At 50.1% G+C, this 21458-nt stretch overlaps 1 protein-coding gene across 14 annotated transcripts in view; it reads right to left on the bottom strand.

Annotated features, from left to right (window-relative positions):
• Window positions 1–271: 271 nt before the first annotated feature.
• Window positions 272–21458, bottom strand: part of LOC114487189 (ETV5-related protein Ets96B-like) — a 40173-nt gene continuing 18986 nt past the window's right edge. Inside the window, exons 1-6 of one of the 14 annotated variants that reach the window (XM_028496056.2) lie at window positions 19016–19178; window positions 18689–18782; window positions 16905–17012; window positions 10812–10888; window positions 10057–10121; window positions 272–1259 (exon numbers count right to left, since the gene is read on the bottom strand). In XM_028496056.2, the coding sequence (XP_028351857.1) occupies window positions 10094–10121; window positions 10812–10888; window positions 16905–17012; window positions 18689–18782; window positions 19016–19107 (399 nt within the window). In that variant the 5' untranslated portion in view covers window positions 19108–19178 and the 3' untranslated portion in view covers window positions 272–1259; window positions 10057–10093. Of the gene's footprint in view, window positions 1260–9898; window positions 10889–13847; window positions 14571–14661; window positions 14876–16904; window positions 17697–17770; window positions 17845–18688; window positions 19179–21458 lie in introns of those variants that run through there. The other 13 variants (XM_055088557.1, XM_028496057.1, XR_003682014.2 and 10 more) reach the window with 13 other exon arrangements.

Below are 21458 nucleotides of genomic sequence, written 5' to 3' on the forward strand. Positions count from 1 at the left end.
AAATTTTATATAAACATGTAAGAATACATATAAAAAGGATTCTATATCCCTCTTCATTTATATAATTATATATTATGTAATATATAATACAGCATAATATAATATATATTACGTACAATATACTATATACTATGCATTGGTATATATTATACTATTCATATATAGGTGACTATTCATGAAGAAATATTGGAAAATAATACAACAAAAAACTATCAATAGTTTCCCAGTTGTGTTTTTTTCTGTATTTTCCAAGTTTTCTGCATTGGGCATTTATTGTTTTTGTAATTAGGAGGGAAAAAAAGTGTGTGCACATGTATGTGTATGTGTGTTTTGCTTTGGTGAAAACAAAAGTTTTCAAGTTATTTTTAGATCATTATTTTTGTTTGTTTTCCGGGTACAGGATATTTGCTTTCCTTTTTCTTTTTTCCTCCACTTATATAATGTTTTTTGTTTGTTTCTTTGCGCAGTTTTTGTTTGTTCTTGGCAATTGTACATTTTTTTTCATTTAAAAGAGAAGAAAGCAGAACTCGTATGCTTCATATCCCTCCATCATCATCACCAGTAAATCCATTTTTACCCCTTGACTAACCTAAATTTAGAGGATAAGTATTAACTAGATTTTTTCCCTTCCAGTTTTATTGAGATATAATTGACACACAGCACTGTGTAAGTTTAAGGTGTGCAGCATAATGACTTGACTTACAGACATCAGGAAATTATTATCACAGTAAGTTTAGAGAACATCCAGCATCTCACATAGATATGAAAAAATGAAATAGAAAAAAATATTTTTCCTTGTGTTGAGAACTCTTAGGATTTACTCTCTTAATGACTTTCATATATAACGTACAACAGGGCTATATATTTACCACGTTGCCGGGTATCAGCTTTTCTTGGCATGAAACAGGTACAACTTTTTTCCTGTTGGCTCGCTTCTGAAAGTCGGGCTTAGACTCTGAAGTCCAAGCAGGATCTGATGTTTCAATTTGGCCAGATCTGGCTGGTCCATAGTGCTGGTCAACATGGGGGGTGAGCATCCAGCATTGTTTACAAACAACGAAAAAACCACAGTCGAGAATGTTCTGGACTTAATTTCCAAGCATGAGGAGCTCTGTTTTGTAGGTGCTGCCTGTCTGGGGATGGGGGTGGGAGAATGTATGGATGATGAATCCGGAGCTCTTTTCACAGTCCAAAGCAAGAGAAAGGTGAAACACTCTCCGAAGGGGGATGGTGAAGCTGCATCCTGGCTGTCCAGGTCCCTGGGGAGACCAGCATGATGATCTCATGGTTATTTTCCATCCCCTATGATCTATGGGACTTCCCTAATGCTTGTGTAGCTGTTTGTAATTTGTTCTTTGGCTAGTACTTTCTAGATTGCTCTGAGGGAAAACACTGATTTCTCCATTTGTATTCTGGGCCATATAAATAGTAGTTTTAGGTTCCCACCCTCTGTTTATAGATTTTCCTCAGGAAATTTTATCCAATATAAAAATGGTCTCGAGAGAAAGAAAATTCTTAAATAGGTGGCTCTAGACATTCTGGACCCTCTGGGCTCAGATGGGTTCATCTGCAAACAAGGACTTACTGTTCCTACTTCCAGCCCCGTTGCCCTTGGAGTTCTCTGAGGGCAGAGAGGCCTTCCTCTCTGCCTAGAATTTTGAAATTCTCTGCTGGAAGTTTCGGTGTAATGGCAAATGTCATTTTGAGGCCTAAGAATGTTTTCCACTAATCACCAATCATCCTTCCACAAAGCAGTTTTTCAGTCCTTCCCTAGCACTCGTAAGGATTGAGAAACAATAGAGGTTTCATGCTCTTGTTCAAACTGCATGGAAAGTTCCAGGGGTTACAGGAGGGAAGGACGGGGAGGAGAATAAAAACAGAACGTCAGGGTCTCAGGATGTCCAGCTTAAAATATTAGCCTCTGGGACTCACTCACTGCTTCAAACATGTCACTGAGTCTATAAATACCTTTCTCATCACCTGGAGTTGTGAAGCTAACATTGCTCAGCTCTCTCCTTTGCATTTATGGTGCCCTTGTGTTGCAGAACACTGTTCACCCAACCACCACCTTCCATGGGCCTCTGTGGGATCCTAGGACTATCAGAGGTCAGCCTAAGCAGGACCACCTGGACCCACACTCAGTTTCACTGAATATTCTATCATTCTTCCAGCTTATGTATCTTTCTGATCACTTAAATTCCTTTTTGGATAACCAATCAAATCCCTAAGTATTGTCTAAGGCCCAACAGTGTTCAGAGCACTGGGGAGGTGTCCTTGGGGCAAGAATTTGGGGGCAAGACTGGGGACACACAGGGAGACAAAGGCCAACACATCTGAAAGAGAGAACATATGGGATGGTCATCCATGAAGAAGTCGACTGTGTAGAGTAGACAAAAAGTGCCACAAGCGGAGAAGGAGATGGGTGTGGGCTCCAGGCTTCTCTGAGGTTTGACCAAGGGTTGGGGTTTGGGGCGAGGGCAGGCTTGGAACAGGGCCTTAGAAGATGGGCAAAATCTAGATAGATATTGTGAGCAAAGGGAATGGAGGGGGCAAGGACAGAGAGCAGGAATGAGCAGGATGTAGGGTGGGTTTGTATGTCTGGCCAAGATGGAATTCAGGTGGGGGAAGGCCTTCAGAGCAGACTGGAGCTGTGGTGGGATGGGGTTACATCACGGAGGGCTTTAAAAGCTTCTTTTTCACTGTGTTCCTGTGTGCTGTTTTCCAGATAAAGACATGTTGCCAGCAATGAATGGCTTGTCCCCAGATCTGACACTTGCCCTGGACTTCTTCCTCCTACCTCCTTCCTTATACTGGCCCACTAGTAAACCCCCAAGCAATGACCAACCCAGGACAAGTGGTTTGCCCAGTTATCACCGGTGCATCATGGGCAGAGTCCAGGCTGACTTTTCTTCATCAGGGAATTTCATTTTGCCAGCAGATCTGGACTGGGAAGAGACTGGATCAAGGTTTTGGGCTGTGTCTCCCCAGGCTACCATCTTGGGAGGGCCAGTGGCAGATGCCAGGAGCTGGCTGGCATCAGGGTGCAATCTGGTAGCCACAGAAGAGACCCTCATCCTTGGAGGGTCTGTGAGCCCACAGACAGCTGCTTGGCTTGGCTCGACTTGGCTGGGAGCATTTCAGCAGAGATGAGCGGGAAACGGATGGCTGGTTGAGAGCAGACAGTGAGAGGGGGAAAAAAGGGTCTTCGGAGCTGAAATGAGATATGCGTGAGCCCCTATCTACAAAAGGGCAAGACTGGCTTTGGACAATGCTGCTGGCAAACTTGAATCAAGTTTCACTGTTGCCTGAAGCTCCAGGGGAAGATGAGGGTGGAAGGTACCTGCCAGTGCCGCTCTCCACGTGAGAGGGAAGATGAAAAGGAGCAAATGGCCGGGAGGGCCAGGTGGATGCTGTAATGAGACAGAGGATGTGAGGTCAGGATGTGAGAGGGAAAGTCACGGCTCGGGATGGCTCCCAAGGATGGGAACTATGGCAGCAGTTCTCGGGCCTTTTCTATGTCTGCGCTCCTGGCCCACTGTCCTCTACATGGATTCGTGAGATCAAGAAGCAAAAGTAAGGGAAGAAGGACTTTTCAGCAGAAATTCCCCATAAACCAAGACTTGCTCCCACCAGCAGAGGTGCAGCAGGCGGGGGCACTTGCCACTCCTCCCTGCCTCAGGACCATGACTTTCTCGCTCAGAGATGTCCATCTGTCCAGCCATTTCGCCAAGCCCTGGAGCCCCATGCTGATTTCCTTTGGAAGAGCCCCAGCTCCTGGGGTGACCTCAGCAGCAGCAGGGCCCACGGATGGCTCCGATTCCAAACCTCCCATCCTGGGCAAGGATCGGACTGGTCTGTGGAAGTTAAAATAACACACTGGCTGTTTATGAGCGAGAGCCCTCAGTAAAGTCATAGAGATGGTTCTCTCTGCAGCGTGTCTAATCTTCCCTGGCTGCCTTTCTGGGCCCTCGGCTCCCGATCTATTTTGGTCTCTCTCTTCTTTGACTCATTCTGGGACTTCCGTGCCATAAATCTGAGCCCCCTCCAGCGCTTGGTCCCAGCAGCAGGCAGACAACTCAGAATTAGCTGTGGTCATGGTTGTCCAAACTGACAGGCAGGGAAACTGAGGCACAGCAGGCTACAGGGCCTCATCCTGCCTCCCACAGTGACGCAGCGGCACAGCTGCCAGCAAGGCCCAGGGTTCTGGCTGGGGCTTTAACACTGGAGTTTGTGGGGAAGGCTGGGGGCCATGCGACCTGTTAGATGCTCTTCCTGGGCCACACTTGGACACAAATCCCAGGGCTGTGTGGCAAATGGGATTGCAGTGTGGTGTGTGTGTGTGTATGTGTGTGTGTGTGTGGTGTGTGTGTGTGTGTGTGTGGTGTGTGTGTGGTGTGTGTGTGTGTGTTTGTGTGTGTGTGTGTTTGTGTGTGTGTGTGTGTTTGTGTGTGTGTGTGTGGTGTGTGTGAGTTTGTGTGTGTGTGTGTGTGGTGTGTGTGTGTGTGTGTCTGTGTCTGTGTGTGTGTCTGTGTGTGTGTGTGTGTGTGTGTGTGAGGCTTGATGGTGCTGTTTGAAATCCTCCCCATGCCTGGAGTTTGACAAGCGAAGAGTAGAGAAGGACCAGAAAACCCGAAATAATGGGAATGAGAGAACAAAGAGCCTTCCCAAAGCCATGGTTCAAGTTGTGGGCAAAATATCTTCCTGTTTCTCATGCAAACCACGCCACCCCCACACCGGCCAAGGGCTGGCTGGGCTGGTTTGGGCAGTCCAAGGCCAGCGCTGAACTCCTGATTGCAAGCCCTCCTGCCTCTCCCAGGCCTCCCTGGGTGCAGGCCCTACATGCTCTGGAGAGGGGAGTTGTGGAGTGGGGGAGGAGGGGAGGCTGTCAGGGTTTCAGACACTTTCTAGGTGCCTCGGGGGACCTACGTATTTCCTATGTAAAGTTCAGTCTGTTTGCAATGAGGCCTCTCTTCTTTGCTTATTTCTGGAGAGATTAAAAATAGTGAAATCAGCTTAATCTGGGACTCTCTGAGATCAACAAGGCCACTGTTTCCAACAGTATGAAAATACCAAGCAGCCCCACCCACATGCATGGGTCATACGGCATGGCAGGCCTAGTAGGCTTTCTGTAACGGAGGAACTTTAAGTTGCATGAATTCTCAACAGATAAGACTGTTTTTAAACACCAGCAAGGATATCTTCAACTAAAATGGAAAGGATTCCACGCGGGTTAGGGCCTGAAGTCCTCTCTTTCTTTCCTTCTCACCGAGCTCAAAGCTGTGAAAGCCTTTTCAGGAGAGCCTACTGTGGTTCAATTACTTCACCAGTTTGAGACTTTCTGCAGGGATCTGGGCACAGAGTAGATCCTGGGCAGCTGTAGACACAAGGATGCTGCTCCTGACCTGCTACCATCAGCGCAGAAGACGTCCAAGGTTGTTCCCTCAGAGGTTGGGAGAGATGCTGGGGAACAGCCCCCATCTGTGAGATGGCTCCCTGTGCTGAGGAGGGCCGTGGGTCAGAGGAACACTCCTTCCTATGCTCTGCATTAGTCAACATGGGCAAGGCTGTGTTGCAGTAACAAACACACCCTCACATCTCAGTTGTTACGCCATCTGAAACTTGTGACATCAAGGTTGCTGTAGTCAGGGAAGACAGAACAGGAGGGTTCCTGGGATGCTTTTAAGGGCCTTTAAAGTGGCTGATATCACTTCTGTCCATGTCTCTTTGGCCAGAATCAGTCACGTGGCTTCGACCTAACTGCAAGGGAGTCTGGGAAATGTAAGATTTGGGATGAGCAGGCATCATTGGAGGCCTTGACCTGGTATCATCAGCCGTAGCACCAAAGCCTAAAGAACATCCTCAGAAAAACCTCTTACGAGGCTGTAGGCAGAGCAATACTGTGGACCGACAGGGCCTGCTGATTGCCCACCACCATTCCCTCCTGGTGTGGGAATATAGCTGCTTCAAGGAGACATCCTGGAGCATAAAGCAGGGCTGGATGCCAAGATGGAACCTAGAGCAGGTAACCGGAGAGAATAAAAATAAGTACCTGGCTTATAGTGTAAGTAGATGTATCCTAGACCTTCAGAAGGCAGGGTGAGGCCCTTTGGTTGAAAGCACAGGGATTTGTAGTAACTTGTGCTTATGGGGACCACAGGTCAGTTTCCCTAGCAGACCCAGGCCAGGTGAAATGTCTTCTTCATGTCTGCTTCACCTGAGGCTCTCCTACAGGCAGAACTCATGGGGCAAATGCTTTCTCCTGCTGGAGGTGCCTCATGCCAACACCCCAAGGCTGGGTTGCCTTCAACTAGGAAACAGCGGTCACATCCTCAGCCACTGGGGGGCCATGGGGCAGGGCTCAAGTGCTTTTCTGGGATGGTGTTAGGAAGGGAATTCTGCAAACAGTGAAAAGTAAACCAAGGGAGATTTAATAAATAAGAGCTAATTTACATACTTTAACAGCAACAGAAGTACTAAAGCATTCAGTCCAGACTGAACTGAGTGATCATTATGGATTTTCTATGCTGGGAACTAATAGAACTTGGACAAGAGCAAGTTATTTGTAGAGTCCACCTTGGTATTGGCTTGAGAATCCAGAGTTGAACCCTCACTAATATGTGGATGAGCCGGAAATATTGGCTCAATCTGGGTGTGATGGTTAATTTGATGGGTCAACTTGGCTAGGCTGTGGTGCCCAGCTATCTGGTCAAACACTAGTCTAGATATTTCTGTGAAGGTATTTTTTGGATGTGATTAACATTTACAATCAATTGATTTTAAGTAAAGCAGATGACCTTGCATAATGTTGGTGAGCCTCTTCCAGTCAGTTGAAGGCCTTAAGAGCAAAGGCTGAGGTTTCCTGAAGAAGAAGAAGGAATTCTGCCTCCAAATTGCAACATAGAAATTCTGCCTGAGTGTTCAACCTTTGGACTCAAGACTGTAACATCAACTCTTACCTGAATCCAGGCTGCCTGCTGCCAATTAAGAAAAAACTCTCACTCTCAATCTCTCTCTTGTCTTCTATCTCTATCTCTATCTCTACCTCCCGTTGGTTCTGTTTCTCTAAAGAACTCCGATAAGTACAATGAGGGAGAAGTCAGATTAAATTAGAAGTCATTTCATGGATTAATAGACATTTTTATTAATTCATAAAGAAGAGGAGTAAATTATAGGGAATTACAAGTTGTAACGATATAAACGGGGGAGTTTTACTAAAGTAGCAGTATTTACTATTGCGTTAAATACACAAAGTGGGGTGCAACACAGACTAAACTCAGTAGAAATGGTATGGTGTTTTAGTAATTTCAATTCTAAAGAGGTGGTGTTTGCTGGGGGAGCTTCCTGTCTGGGGCTCTTCCTCTTCCTGTCTGAGTACATCCTTGTGTGTTCTCCTCACATTAAAGCATGTGATAAGCCTCTGTCTGTGCACCTGAGCCACAGATTGTGCTTGCAAATTACAGGCCTAGTGCTGGCTCTGCCTCCTTTCTTTTGGTTCCATTTAAATCATATATGTCCTTTTAAACAACTGTCAACTAGGGCCAGAAAAATCTGCCTCAAACTGCTTTAGGAAAAGGAAATCTAATGGTCCCTGCAACCAAAAGATCCTGAGGGCTAGCATCAGACACAACTGGATTCAGGGCTAAAAGAATATGTTGTCAGGACTTGATTACTTTCCATCTCTCAGCTCTGCTCTCTGCTATGTTGGCTTCAGAATCAGTCTTCACATGACAGAAAAATAACTGCAGTTCCAGGCCCTACACCTCTGAGATTTGAGGTTCAAGGGAAAAGAGTGAGTCTCTTTCCCAGAAATCCTAGGGAAAACCTCAAGGGATCTTATTGAATCTGTCTGATCAGATGGCACTTCCTAAACTAATCACTATGCCCAGGAGAACGGGCTCCACTGATTGGCTTAGGCCTGGGTCATGTGCTTCATCTTGAGCTGCCCTGGAATCTCATAGACCGAGAACAGAGGACAGGGTGGGGTTCCCCAAGAAGAAAAGGGGGCTTGGGTACCAGAAGAGTAGATGAATGCTGAATAGTTAAAAATGACAAATGAGAAAGCTTAAACATTCATAATCTATTTATTTATGGAAAAGCACCTCTGGGGGCAAGGCCAGCATGAAGTTGCTTTATCCTTTTTCTGACTGCCCCAGGATCTCTTTCCATTAGAGCTTGGTGCAACTGCCGCTGCCAGGGTGATGCAAGTTCTATTAGTAAAGTGTCCTTCCCTTAAGCCCTTTCCCAACACCCAGCTCTATTTCCAGAACTTGATTATAGACATAGCTGGGGAGGAGGTGGGGGGAGTATATTTCTGACGAAGTGATGTTTCCATTTCACACATATGACTAATAAGGAACTTGGCCAGGAATAGTTCTTTATACAGTTTTGAAAACGCTGGCCTAGACCATAAATCACTGAATGGAGCTCTATCCACATCCTTTAACTTGAAACTCAGTTTCCATCTGCCCAGTATCCTGCCTGAAGAGTGGAGGAACAGAAGAGCTGACATTGAGTCTCCAATGGTGTCATCCCACTGGGATAGCACCCGGGCCTGTGGGGAGGTCACCTTCCCATGGCATTGCCCTCAGCAGCAATCTGGGGTCAGGCAGAAACTCTGAGCTTGGTCCCTCACTCCCTTCTCCTTATGCCTTGCCAATATAAGCCTTAAAAGTCATGGAAACATCTCTGGTGTTCTAACTCAAGGGATTCCAGCAACAGAGGTCAGAGAGTGGAAGGTCACATAGGAGTATGTGGAAGGGCAGATATCTCTGGGCAGGAAGATGCTTGCCCTTGATGTAGCCATGTGGGAGTAAGGGGCTGAAAAGACAGAGGGGCATGGCCGAGCTTGGGGCTCTCAGAAGAGAGAAACAAGGAGTGAAGTGCACTGGCTGGAAAAAGAAGTGTGTTCAGGTTGAGACTCCAGAAACCCGGCAAGCTTCCAACACAGGAGCTGGAGGATAACGTGGCACGAGATGGTCCACAGGATGAGTTGACACATTGACAGCTCCATGGGAAAGGCTCAGTAGTAAAGGCTGGGGTTGGAACAGCAAATAAGCAGACCAACCCAATGTGATCAAATGCAAGCAACACAGAGCAGGTGGAAGATTCGTTGGTAGCAAATGGAAACCCTGGGGCGATGAAGGAAGGAATTGTTCTCTCTCTTCCAACAGGGAGAGCTGTATTCCTCCATCTTGGCAGAATTTCCAACTTTCACAGGGCCCAGATCTTTGGGGAAACTTGTTTCACCCTATGCCAGCTAAAAATAGTTGGGTGAAATGTGACTGACCAGAGAACCTTTGACCTCTCTTGGGCTTAGCTTTTGGACAGAGTTAAGAGATTCTCTTCTGAGCCTTATTTTGGTAAGAACATCACTGGGGGGAGGATGGGGTGGGAGGAAGCTCTGCAAGGGCAGGCGAAAGGACACCACATTTCTGGGGCTTAAACACGTAGGAATCGTGCTTTGTGGTTGGGGGACTTTAAGATCATGCCAAATAAGGGATGGGAAAGGGGTTCAGATAGAATGTAAAAAACAGCCTCCTAGAGTGTTCTTTGCTAAAACTTCTCTTGAAAATAAGTAATAGAACTGACAGCTTCTCCAGCTACTAAAATAACAACAACAAAAATGTTTATGTTTTCTTTCTCCTGTAGTGTGTGGGCAGATTACCTGAGGTCCAAATTCCCCTGTAGCCATAGCTAGTAAAACCTCGTGGCAAATTGCTAGCTCATCCTAGTGCCAAAGCAACACCCTCTATGGGCGTTGATGGATTTTCTCTTAATGTAATCTAGGATAGCTCTCATTAATAGAGTGATGCACTGTAATTTGATGCTAAACTCAGTGTTTTACAAATATAATCTCATCAAGTCCTTGCAATGAAATTGTGAGGAGGGATTACTGCTCCCATTTTACAGAAGGGCAAGCAGAGGCTCACGAAGTTAGATAGCCACAAAACGAGAAAATGGTGGAGATAGAATTCAACCCCATTTGGTTAGACAACAAATTCTGTGCACTTAACCACTATGCTGTTCTCGCCGACACCTACACAACCCCCCACATACCTGAACACTGTCGTCCTAAGTCTTTAGGCAACGTGATTCAGAATAGGAGTGCATCCATCAGCATCCTGGCAGGAGAGAGATGGCACACTCCAAAGGGTTAATTGAGGAGAATTTAGAAATGGGAGGACTTACAGGTTGAGTAAGGTTAAAGGAAACTAACAAGACATGGTGAAGCCTTCTAGGGCTGGCAGGAGTGAGGGCCTGTGTGGACAGGGGGAGAGAGGCATGAGAGAAAGTGCCTTGGAAGGGAGCTGCCCAAAAGGAGCTATGGTCTTGGGTAGAGGGGCAGTAGAGGGACACAGCCAAGTAGGGGCTGGTAGAGAGAAACCGGGGGAATACATACCCCTAACGTTGCCCCACCCTCCTCTCTCTTGGTGCCTCTCATTTGCTGAACCCAACTGAAGCCAGAGGGCAAGGGCACCCAATGATGCCGTCCTCAAAGTCAGCCTCCTGGGGCACAGAGCCGGGGGAGAAGGACTGAGAGGGGATCTGGAGTAGAGATGGACATGCCCAGCACAATGAGCTAACAAGCCTGGCTGTCTGAGGGCAGCTTCTTCTTTGGGATTCAGGGATAATCTCTTTCATCTACAGGTAAAGGAATGTCTTCTAAAGACTTGAGAAAGAAAATGCTGGCCATTAGGAATCAGCATGGAGTCACCAAGAAAAGAGATGGTCTACCAGTTGCCCTTTTAGGGAGGGCATGGGATTCCTAAGCTGGGAGTTTATGGCATTGCAGTAGGCAGCAGAGCAGGTACCTACGGCACTCCTGAGGACAATGAGGCCTGGAAGACAGCATATGTAGAGCGGCTGGGGATGTGCTGAGTGACTGGCCCTAAAACACAGATAGATGAATGTCAGCCTGGACAGACGGTCCCACCAGTGTCCCAAAGCTCTCCCATAGCCCTTACAATTCAACAGTTCCACCAGAGACTAGGAAGAACCATCAGAGATCAGGCTTACCCACTTGTGGCTAGAAGTAGTTCATATTTTGGATTAAAGAATTAAAATCTCCCCAAATCCGGACAGGGAGATTGGATGCATTCTGGCTAAATATAATATGATGAAAAATAATAGCGTTAAAGGTACATCTGGAACCTTGGGGCCAAAACAAATGGAACTACAAAATCTCCGATGGGAGGATGTGAAAGACTTGTGGGTTTACGTTGATGGTAAACTTGAGATGAGTCAACCTACATGCTTACCAAGAAAATTGGTGTGATTTAAGGTGACATTAACTGAAGAAGAGCATTGAGGACAGGGAGGAATTTCTCTTACTGGACCCTTTACTGGTCCGTCCCATCTGGAAGGCAAGAGGGAGCATCACTTTTTACTTTTTTTTTTTTTTTTTTTTGCGGTACGCGGGCCTCTCACTGCTGTGGCCCCTCCCGTTGCGGAGCACAGGCTCCGGACGCGCAGGCTCAGCGGCCATGGCTCACGGGCCCAGCCGCTCCGCGGCATGTGGGATCCTCCCGGACCAGGGCACGAACCCGCGCGCCCTGCATCGGCAGGCGGACTCTCAACCACTGCGCCACCAGGGAAGCCCGGAGCATCACTTTTAAAGGAGAAGCACAAAGAAATGGTACTGCATTGGGGAGAGGCCTGGGGATGGGGGAGGGTGTCTGAGAGAGTATCACGTGAGGAACGTGTGAAAGAAAAGGAGCGGCAGATAAGAGAGCCAACAAGAGAGAGGTCTTCAAGGTGCCTTGTCTGTGTTGTGCAGAAAGCAAGCACTGTGCCCAATGGCTGAAGCCTAAAGAGAGGCAGATCGGAGCTCAGCCTGCCGGCACTCAGAGTGGGGCGTGAGCTCGCGGTGCTGTCTCCCTAGAGATGTTCCAGCCGAGGGTTGGTGCAGAGGACACAGAGGCACCGAGTGAAAAGGAGGCCTGTATTGTTTCAAAGGATCTCTGGTGACTCCAAATGCCCGGCTGCATGAGTAATGTTTGCAAACTGTACTTCCTTCCCACCAACAATCCATCAGCCGTGATCACTGATGACGGAGCACACTCAGTAACTGTTTGAGAACCTTCGGGAATGCAGGCTTTCCCAGTGGAATGGAAAGAGCCTGGGCTTTGGGGTCAGGCCGACCTGGGTTGGAGCCTCCTCTTGGCCATGTTTGGCTTGGAGACTTCAGACAATTCACTCAGCTCTTGGGTGTGGGCCCTGTGCAGGTGAGCAGAGGTCAGATGCTGTTCCTGTCCTCAGGGAGCCTGCTGCCCTGTCTGTCTTCTGCCCTGCAGCGTGTTGTGAGGCATACAGGGGCTGATATGGGTGGAGCCTGGGGTCAACCCAAAGTTGGTTTCCTTTTCCTTGTCTTCCTTGCAAGCAGCTCAAAGCTGCGGACGTTGGCAGGAAACCATGGGTGCCCAGAAACCTCGTGGGCCCTTATGTGAAATCTGTCCCCTTTCCTTCCCAAAGGTTGCTGAGAACCAGGCCTGCCTATCACTCCTTCCTAAGTGGCAGCCTTTCCTCCATGGCCTGTGCTCGGCTCATCCCCTCTCCACCCCCCGCCCATAACTTTTCCTTGAAGACCCTACCCATAATTTGGTGGCAGTAGGGGTGGGGAGGTGGGTGGCCCTAGCAGGGTGGCCACTTTTTCTTAGCAGGCAGGGCCTCCTCTTTCTGTGCTTCTGGGTCCTGACTCTGTAGGGTTCTCAATGTCCTGGGTGGGGCGAGAAGCCTTCCAGTTTTAGAATTCACCATCAGCCTGAATGAGCGGGTATGCCACCCATTTGCTGACGTCTGGGAGGCGGTGCCTGGTTTCTCCCCATCCCCTGAACGTTTTGTACCACACAGGCAAGTACTGTCAGGGTTGGTCTCCTTTCCTGCGTCACTGTGTCTCCCCAACCCCAGAGCCAACCCACGAGGGCTGGGACCATGTCATCTGATTTTCTGAATCCATCACAATGTTTAGCTCCATCTTGGGGAGACAGTAGGCACCCAATAAAAGCTTGCTGCTTGATTTTTTTTCAACCTTCCTCTCACAAATCTCTTTAATTCAAGAGAAGGAGGAGTAAACAGAAAGTGTTCATTCAGTCACTCATTCAACCAACATGCTGCAAAAGACTCAGACTCGTGATTCACAAACTAAAACTGCCCATAGTCATGTCTCATGTGGCCGATAGTGAGTTTTGTTGATGTTGTTTTGTTTTAAACTACTGCAAACATTAGAAAAAAAACAACCCCGGAGATTTTACTCTGAATTTCTGGGCTCTCTTAAATGTTCGGCTGTCACTGAGCTGTGGCTGGCCCTCTTTAGACAGACCCTCTCCAGGTCATGGCAGTCCACCCAGCTTCACTCCTCTGGGTTCCTGCCAGCCCCCTCAGGCATCTGAGTTTCGTTTAAGAGCTACTGACATCAATAGGAATCCTATGGCATTTTGAGTTCAGAGACATCTGACTTCCTGGATTTATTTCCCCGATCCTCTGGACGATGTGCTCCTCCAACCCAATCCAGCCCAAGATTCTTTCTCCTCTTGGTGCAACCAAATCCCAATTCTCTTGGCGGGTCCCCCTGCCTCGCGTCGCTCTTGCTGACAGAACTGCTGGAAGCAGGCTGAGCATCCCTGCCCCCAGGCCTCGCCCAGTGGGCGGGCAGGTGTGTGTCCCAGCAGGGCCCGGCTCCAGGTTGAGCCCAGAGGCCCCAGAAGCTGCTTTGCATGTGTCAGGTACCAGGCAGCGGGGAGGCTGTGTGAGGAGACCACCTACTCCAGGGACCACTTCTCTAGAGCCTCCTTTCAAAGACACCCTGGGAAGTGACCCTCCGCTTGGCCCGGTGCAATGACCCGAGGTTGCCCACTCTCTGAGGGCAGTAGGGACCCTGCCGAGGGTCTGTTTCCTGCCCTCCGCAGGCCCAGATTTCAAAGCTGTCGATTCACTCTTCCTTCTCCTCCCGCCCTCCTCTCCTCCCCAACATTCTTTGCTTCTTGTTTATATTGCAGAAAACATCTGCGAGAGTAAATGACTGAGATGAAAGATCTTGGCAAAGGGCTATTTTTCTTTGCTTGGCTTAAAGGGGGACAGATGAAGACTTCAGCCTCACCCTCGCCCTCCCCAGTGTGACTCTCTCCCCCACCTCCCGGGGAGGGGAGAAATGGGATCTGAATGAAGACAGACCAGAAGGTGGCCCAGCCGGCCCCAAGTCCCCAGGCAGGGGAGGTTGTTTTTCCAGTGGAACAGGCTGGCCTGGAGGAAGAGGTCCTGGAAAGAAGCTCCGCAGGCTTCTGCTTCTGCAGCTGGTTCTTCAGCGTTTTTCCTGCCGGCTCTCGGCTCTCTGCGTGCACTCGCTCCAGGCAGCACGGCCACGTCCACCGGCAGCAGACTGTGTTCTGGGCTCCGTGGCACGTTATGGAGGAGAGACCACCCCACCAGCTTTCCTCCCTCATGCTTCTCTCTCTTGACGGCTCGTGCAGTTTTGCAGGGAGTGACAGCCTGGGCTTCACATCTTCTCTCCCACCTCAAAGGAGATGTGTGATTCTGGATAAGTTAGTAATTTCTCTGATCCTCAGTTTCTCCATCTGTGAAATGGGGATAATGATACCTACTTCACACAGGATGGAACAGTATAACAAAGCATGCTCCACACAAAACTGGGCACTTCATAAATACCTAGTAAATGGTGATGAGGGTGGTGGTGGTGGTGGTAGAGATTATGACCCTATGGGAGGTGGGTGGGAGGGAAGGAGAAAGCCGATGCTGAGTCTCTAGGTGACTTTCAGGACCTCTGTCTTCCCCTCTGTAGACGGAGTTGAGTTCTTTCCCTCTCCTCTTTGTAGAGGGATTGGGATTGTGAAGTAGGGGTGTGCAGATACTCTTGACACACCTGAGATGAAAGGGTGATGGGGAAACCAAGCTTCACCATTCTTAGCACCATAAGGGCCGTTTCTCTTTGTGTCTTTTGGCTCCCTGGCTCTTGCCAGCTCTCCTGCCTGGTCATCGTCACTAGTGGAAGGAGGTCAGGGGTCCTTGTCATCTAAATGAACCCCTGTGCCATCCACCATGAGGACAGGTCTGTCAGTGCCGGCTGGGGCTGAGTGTCCCGAGGTCTCCAGGATGCTGGCTCAGAGGCTCCCATGGGAAAAGGCAGAGGATGAGCCTGCCCTCAGAGAGTGGCTTGGGGAGCCCTTCCCACCCCATCTCACCTGCCCACCTGGCCCAGAACCTCCCTCCTTTTCCACATTGCTTGACACTCCTTCTCTTGGAGTCCTGCAGTGGCCATGGGCTCCTTGGAAAGCCCAGGGTCAGATCTTAGGAAGACATCAGTATCTGGGACCAGGGTAAGGCAATTGCCACTTGGGAGAATAATGAGCAGAGTCTTACCAGGATGCACGTGGGACAAGTAAGTTTTGACGCGAGTATAGGAAAAAGAAAAGTTGGCACAGGAGGAAAGGCTTAGGAGGAAAGCAGCTGGCAGCAGAGGACCAGGGAGGGAAAATTCCTCTTAGCCTGATCACGGTCCAGCCCGGGTACAGCAGGCTCGCCAACTGAGTCCAGGGACATTTGTTCATGGAGGACCAAGCAGGTGGACACAGAGCAGAAAGCCCGGGCTGGCAACCTGTCCCGAGGCTCCCAGACCTGCCCTGTCTAACCTTTCATGCCCCATGGAGAGGTGACCTTCTCCTGTGCACAGGCCTCACTCCGTGAGGTACAGACTTAGGAGGGAGAAGGCTGGATCTGTTTCCTCCTCCCAAACTCAGATGCTGAAGCCCCCAGACTGACCCGTGCTGGGGGAGGATGTGTCCTGGCCGAGGCAGCTCATCTCTGCTCCTATGAGCTAGCCCCCTGGGGTCGGTGCCAGGCTACTCAGAAGCCTGGTCTCCACCAGGCTCACTTAGTATCATTATTCAACCATATATTTAATAATGGGGAAACTGAGTCAGAGAAGTCAAGCAACACGCCTCTGTCACACAGCAGTGAGTTACAGTCAGGATGTGAACCTGGTCTGTGTGGCTTCAGAGCCTCAGTGACCCCTCTCCACTAGACCAGCACTGACCAATGGGGACGTGCCTAGCCCGGCGACTCGATTAATTCAATTAAACAAAAAGCTCAGTTCCTCAGTCACATCAGCTACATTTCAGCGCTCAATAGCCATGTACGGCTAGCAGCTGTCAGGCGGAGAGGGTACATATGGAAGCTTCCATCTTCACAGAAATTTCTATTAGGCAGAGCTGTGACTGGGCTGTGCTGACTCACTATCATTTTTAGCCATGCCGTCTAAACCATTTTATTCAGCTACAAACTCAGCTAGTCTCCAAACGCCTATGCCCTATACCCTCTCCCTGCACACCTCACCAGTCCCCGATGGGTGGGTGGTAATCATTCACTGGCTCCGGGAACGAATGTGAGCCCTGCAGAGCAGAGGGGTCAGGGGCCAGGCGTGCAGCCCTGTCCTCGGGCCCCTCTGCACCCTCCTTGCTGTGTCTGTGCAGAATCAGGGCCCGGCCGATCCCTCAGGGTAGCAGGGCTGTGCGGCCTAACTCCCTCGCCCACTGAGGCAGGCCCAAAGCTCGCCCTTTCAATCCCTCGGCTCTCTGACTAGGCTCTGTGAGTGAGCTTTGTGCAGGAGCGCGGAGAAAGCGGCTCTGTCTGGGAGCCCGGGATCTGCTCCGAGCCCCGCACAGAGGCCAGCCCTGTGCAGCTCTGCCCAGAGAGGTCGGGGCCGGCGGGGTGGGGGTGGGGGGCAGGGGTGGCGGCAAGCTCCAGCATCACACGTGGGCCTCCCTGTTCTCACACTGGCTCGTGTGGGACCGACAGTCACCCTCAGTTACCCGACTGGGAAAAGGGGGAGCCGAAGAATATGAGAATTAGACAAAGCTGTGCGCTTTGCCAAAGAGTCGTGTGCACAGTCTTACCTGAGTCTCGCCGCCATCCTGGGAGGCAGGTGGGACCCCCGATGACCATCTCCTCTGGTGGACTGAGGTGACTGATGGGCATGGAGAAACTGGCCCCGGGTCACCCAGCTAGATGGTGGCAGAGAAGGAGGCTGCCTGAAGCCTGGTGAGCAGGTCGCCAGGTCTCTCAGAGGAACTGAGGGTCTCAGATCTGGACTCGCCCTGACCGAGCCCCTTCGATCTGTGCTAGACGCGTGGACCTCTTCCTTTGGGTTCTCCATTAACCGGGGCTCCCTGAAGGCAAGGACCTTTCTCTGTTCCTTGCTAAGAGCCAGTGCCTGGACCGTGCCTGGCACTAAGAAGACCCTGAACAGACATTAGACGGACGGATGAATGGTTGGGGTTGAATGTGGCTGAACGCAGGGACAGCAGTGTCACCTGGATCCTGTCTGCTGTGAGACAGTTAACTGCTTGGGAGAAAAAGAGCTGATGCTGGAGCTGGGAAAGTACCACCACTATTCAGCATCATCTCTATTCCCTCCTTAACAAGACACCAGGACGGAGAGAAGAGACACCACTCATTTGTACAACCAGGCCCACTGACATTGGTACTCCCCCAGGACCCCCAGATCTGAGGGCCAGCCTCCGGCTCCTCTCCTGTCCCTTGGCCTTGGTGGTTGGTTGGAAGTCAGAGGCTCGGTCCCGGGGGCTGACTTCCGGTGTGGGCTAGAGCCTCAAAGGCTCCCGGCAGGCAGGCCAGGGCTGGGCGGAGACTGTAACTGGAGCAGGAGCTGCGTGTCAGAGGGGCCGGGGCTGCACGAGAAGACCTCAGCCAGGATGAAATCAATCTGCCCATCTCCCCCCACTCGCCTGCCCTCTCCGCCGACCTGCACAGGTTTGCAATTCATCCGCCGTCCTCAGATGCTGTTCCTGCTATCAGATGATGAAAATGGAGCTTCGTCTCGAAGAAAGAAAGAAGTAGCTCACTTCCCCCCTTCCGAGTCCATTCGAGCCCCCTCCCTCCCCCCCTCGCCATGTGTTCCTGAAACCTGGGGCCGTTCCAAGTCCTAAATGTGCTGGAAAGTATATCCCTGAGCAGCTGCGAACCTGCTCAGGCTGCAGTGGCCCGGGGTGAATCAGAAACCAAGAGACAGGCAGGCTAACAATGCAGCCCCTTGTTCGTGCATTGAGAGAGATCACCATCAGTGCTGGGGCTCCTGGGAGCGAGGGGCAGTGAGCTCACACACACACACACACACGCACACATATACCACATACTCACACCCACCATTTCCCTCCCGGTACCATCCACCCACCTTGCAGAGTAGCTGCCAGGAGAGGGGCTGCATAGCGGGCCTGAGCCCATCATGACTGGCCAGCTGGGCTAGCCTCTCTCTCAGCTGCTTCTATCCCAGGTTGCTCTTTCCCTTCCCTCTAATTTAACTGGGAAGGCAGTGAGGGGAGTTGGACGGGAGGGTTTGCATGAAGCCAAAGGGAGTGGGATTGTCTCAGCTTCTCACTGAGCTGGGGGACCAGGAAGGACAGTGGGAAGCACAGCCAAAGGGGCTTCTTGGAGCCCGAGAAGGTTTGGGGAAGACTGTTTGCAGGAACCAGACACTCTGAAAAAAAGAACTTGCAGGCAAGTCTCAGAGCAGGCTGGTCACGGAGCTGGCAGCTGCTCAAGGCCGCGGTGGAGTCAGGGGCCTTTCCATCAGGCCTGATTACAGGCACTCACTGCAGGCATTAAGTGCCAAGTACCTATGGGGGTCCGAACCACCCACAGAAACTGCCCTATTCACACTCACCACATCCTGGTGCGGCGGGGGGAGGGGCGGCGGGTTCTCCTTCCATCGCAAATGGACACACTGAGACTCAGAGTCATCTGACTGCCCGGTGCTGCTGGTGACAAAACAAGAAGCTCGGTCCCTTAAACCCAATTCCTAAAGGTTGGGTTCTTTCCACCAGATACCTCCCACGAGCCTGGTCTAAAGGCAGGCGAGGAAGAAGGATTAATGTAAACACTCCCCCATGTAAACGTATTTCCAAGGCTTCATCTTCCCCTGGGAGGCGGGCACTGTGCAAACTGCAGAGTGTTTCCAGGTTAGAAAGAAGGCCTCGATTCTAAGACTGACACAGAAGGATTCCATCCGCTCTGAAGCACCAGGGTCACGTCCAACTTTATTCTCTCTCTCTGTCCCCCATCTGTTGTGTCTGAGACCTGCATGTTCTGTCTCAGAAAGAGCTCCCAAATCCCGCCTCTTCCTTCACTTCCAAAGCACCGCTGCCTTAATTCAAGCTCACATCATCTCTTCCTGGACTACCACCATAGCCTCCCCCCGCCCACCATCCCGTCATGCCAAACATGCATCTGTTCATGACGTTCCCCAGCTTAAAAGTCTTGTCTTCCCTCGTCCCTAGGATCACGTGCAAGCATCTTACCCACACAAGGCCCTTTATAAACTGGGGCCAGCCCCAATTCATCCTCACCACCTGTTCTTCCTCAGGTACCTGCCACACCAGGCATGCTGAACTGTTCTCTGATGCCCCTATGCCTTCGCACGTGCCATTCCCTCCGCCTGGAATCTCCTCCCCCTAATGTTGTCTCTACCCAGAAAACTTGTATCCATCCTTTCGAACGCAGCTAAAATGCCCTCTTACTCCACGTACAGTCCTCTATTTATGCCTCTATTGTAAGGCGTCTTTGAACTGTAACCATCAATTTCATATTTGTCTATCCCCCAGGGGTGATTTTGACTTCAGGGGACATTTGGCCATGTCTGGAGACGTATTTGATTGTCACAGCTTTGGGGAGGACTGCCACTGGCATCTACAGGGTGGAGGCCAGGGATGCTGCTAAACCTCCTACAATGCACAGGACAGGCCCACAGCCGAGAATTATCCAGCCCCAAATACTAGTCGTGCTGAGGTTGAGCCACTCTGTACTAGAATGTGTGTCTCTTGAGGTGAATTCTTATTTCTATCTTTCTACCTGCAGTGCTTGGCTGAAAGAGCTATCTAACAAATAAATGAACAGACTGACTAATAGTATTATATAATCCCCATCTCTGTAGCATGTGGGTCACTTTGAGCCTGATAGTTAGAATTTAAGAAAGCTGACCAATAGTGAGCGAGTATGTTGAAAAGGATGGAATAAAATACATACTTGTATTAAAATTTGCTTTCACTGCGGAAAAGAACCTATATGATACCATTGGAGTAGGTGTCAAGCTCGGCATGAACACACATCTCCACTGTAGCACCTCTTTTTTAATCAGACAGAGGCCTGTGATTGAGAAGTATCGGGTGAATTCCTCCAGTACACATGCACAGCAGGGGTCAACCTGTATTAGGGCAGAGGACTCAAGGCCCAGCTTCATATCCTACTGGCGAGATACGGCTAACTTGGAGTCGGTACAGACAGAATCTATGAAAATGATTAAAGCTCTGGATGCCTAGGCCTGGTGATGAAAGGCAAAGGAATTTATATTGTTTAACCTCAAGGAAGCGATGGCTGAAGCGAGTCCTAGTGGCTATTCTTCAGTAACACAGGAGGTTCCGAAGTGGAGGAAGTGACCAGCCAGCCACTCTTTGGAGCCCAGGACCCAAGAAGAAGCCCAGAGGGGCGTAGGGAGGGATGGAGGTGAAATGGCCCCTGGACAGAGCAAGTAAGTGAAGGGATGGCAAGGACTCTTGGGAGTTCATTGCTGAGGGTCCTAGAGGACTCTGTGTCTCCTGCCTCTTCCTTTGATTATATCCCCACTCCACTGCTAGCACTGTTGGAGATCCGGGGAGAGGGCTGGCCAGGTTCCAGGCCTTGCTTCTAGAACTTTCCTTTGAACTGGGGAAGCAGGAAAGACAAGAGGAGCCTGGGAGGCAGAGGGTAGGAGTATCAGGGAGGAAAAAAAGGCGAGAAAGAAGGAGAAAGGAAAGCAAGAGCTGAGAGGCAGCTGGAGAGACATCAGGAAAATGTCAAGACCTCAGCATCTGGAAAAGAGACCGGGGGCTATATTTAGACTGCCATGACTTGCAATAATTTGTGCGAGGGGGGAAAAGGAAAATGTGAAGTTGGTGTCGTTTCAGGGAGTGAATGAGTTATAAGAAAAGAACGGCTTGATAGGGGAGAGCAGTGCACGAAGCCTCATCCCCAGGCCCTTAGGAAAGGGCGTCTGAACAGTGCAGGCCGTCAAGAGTGAGCGATGGTGTTTACCGAGCCTAACCCAGCTCATGCCCTTGTCCCTGGACAAGCCCTGTGCTCTCCATCAAGAAGGCGGGTGCATTCCCGGGCATGCCCATGGGCCACGGCACCGAGATGTGTTGGCGAGGAGGCAGGAGGCTTTCTGGAGAGTGAGGGCTGAGGCAGGGGCTCTGCATGGGGGCTCAGAGCTACGTGAGCAGCACTCTGTAAATCCTAGGAATTTGTATATATTGCCGAGGCCTTTCTCCAGCTGGATTATAAATAGAGGATTAGTTCAAAGGCAGGCAGCCTTTTAAAGAGATGGTGCCAAAGGAAGCCTGCAAACCAAATACAGTAAAACCTCCTTAAGCCCCTGTTGCTTTATTCCCAATAGTACATAA

Source organism: Physeter macrocephalus, chromosome 11 (genome assembly GCF_002837175.3).
Source record: "Physeter macrocephalus isolate SW-GA chromosome 11, ASM283717v5, whole genome shotgun sequence".
Lineage (NCBI taxonomy): Eukaryota > Metazoa > Chordata > Mammalia > Artiodactyla > Physeteridae > Physeter > Physeter macrocephalus.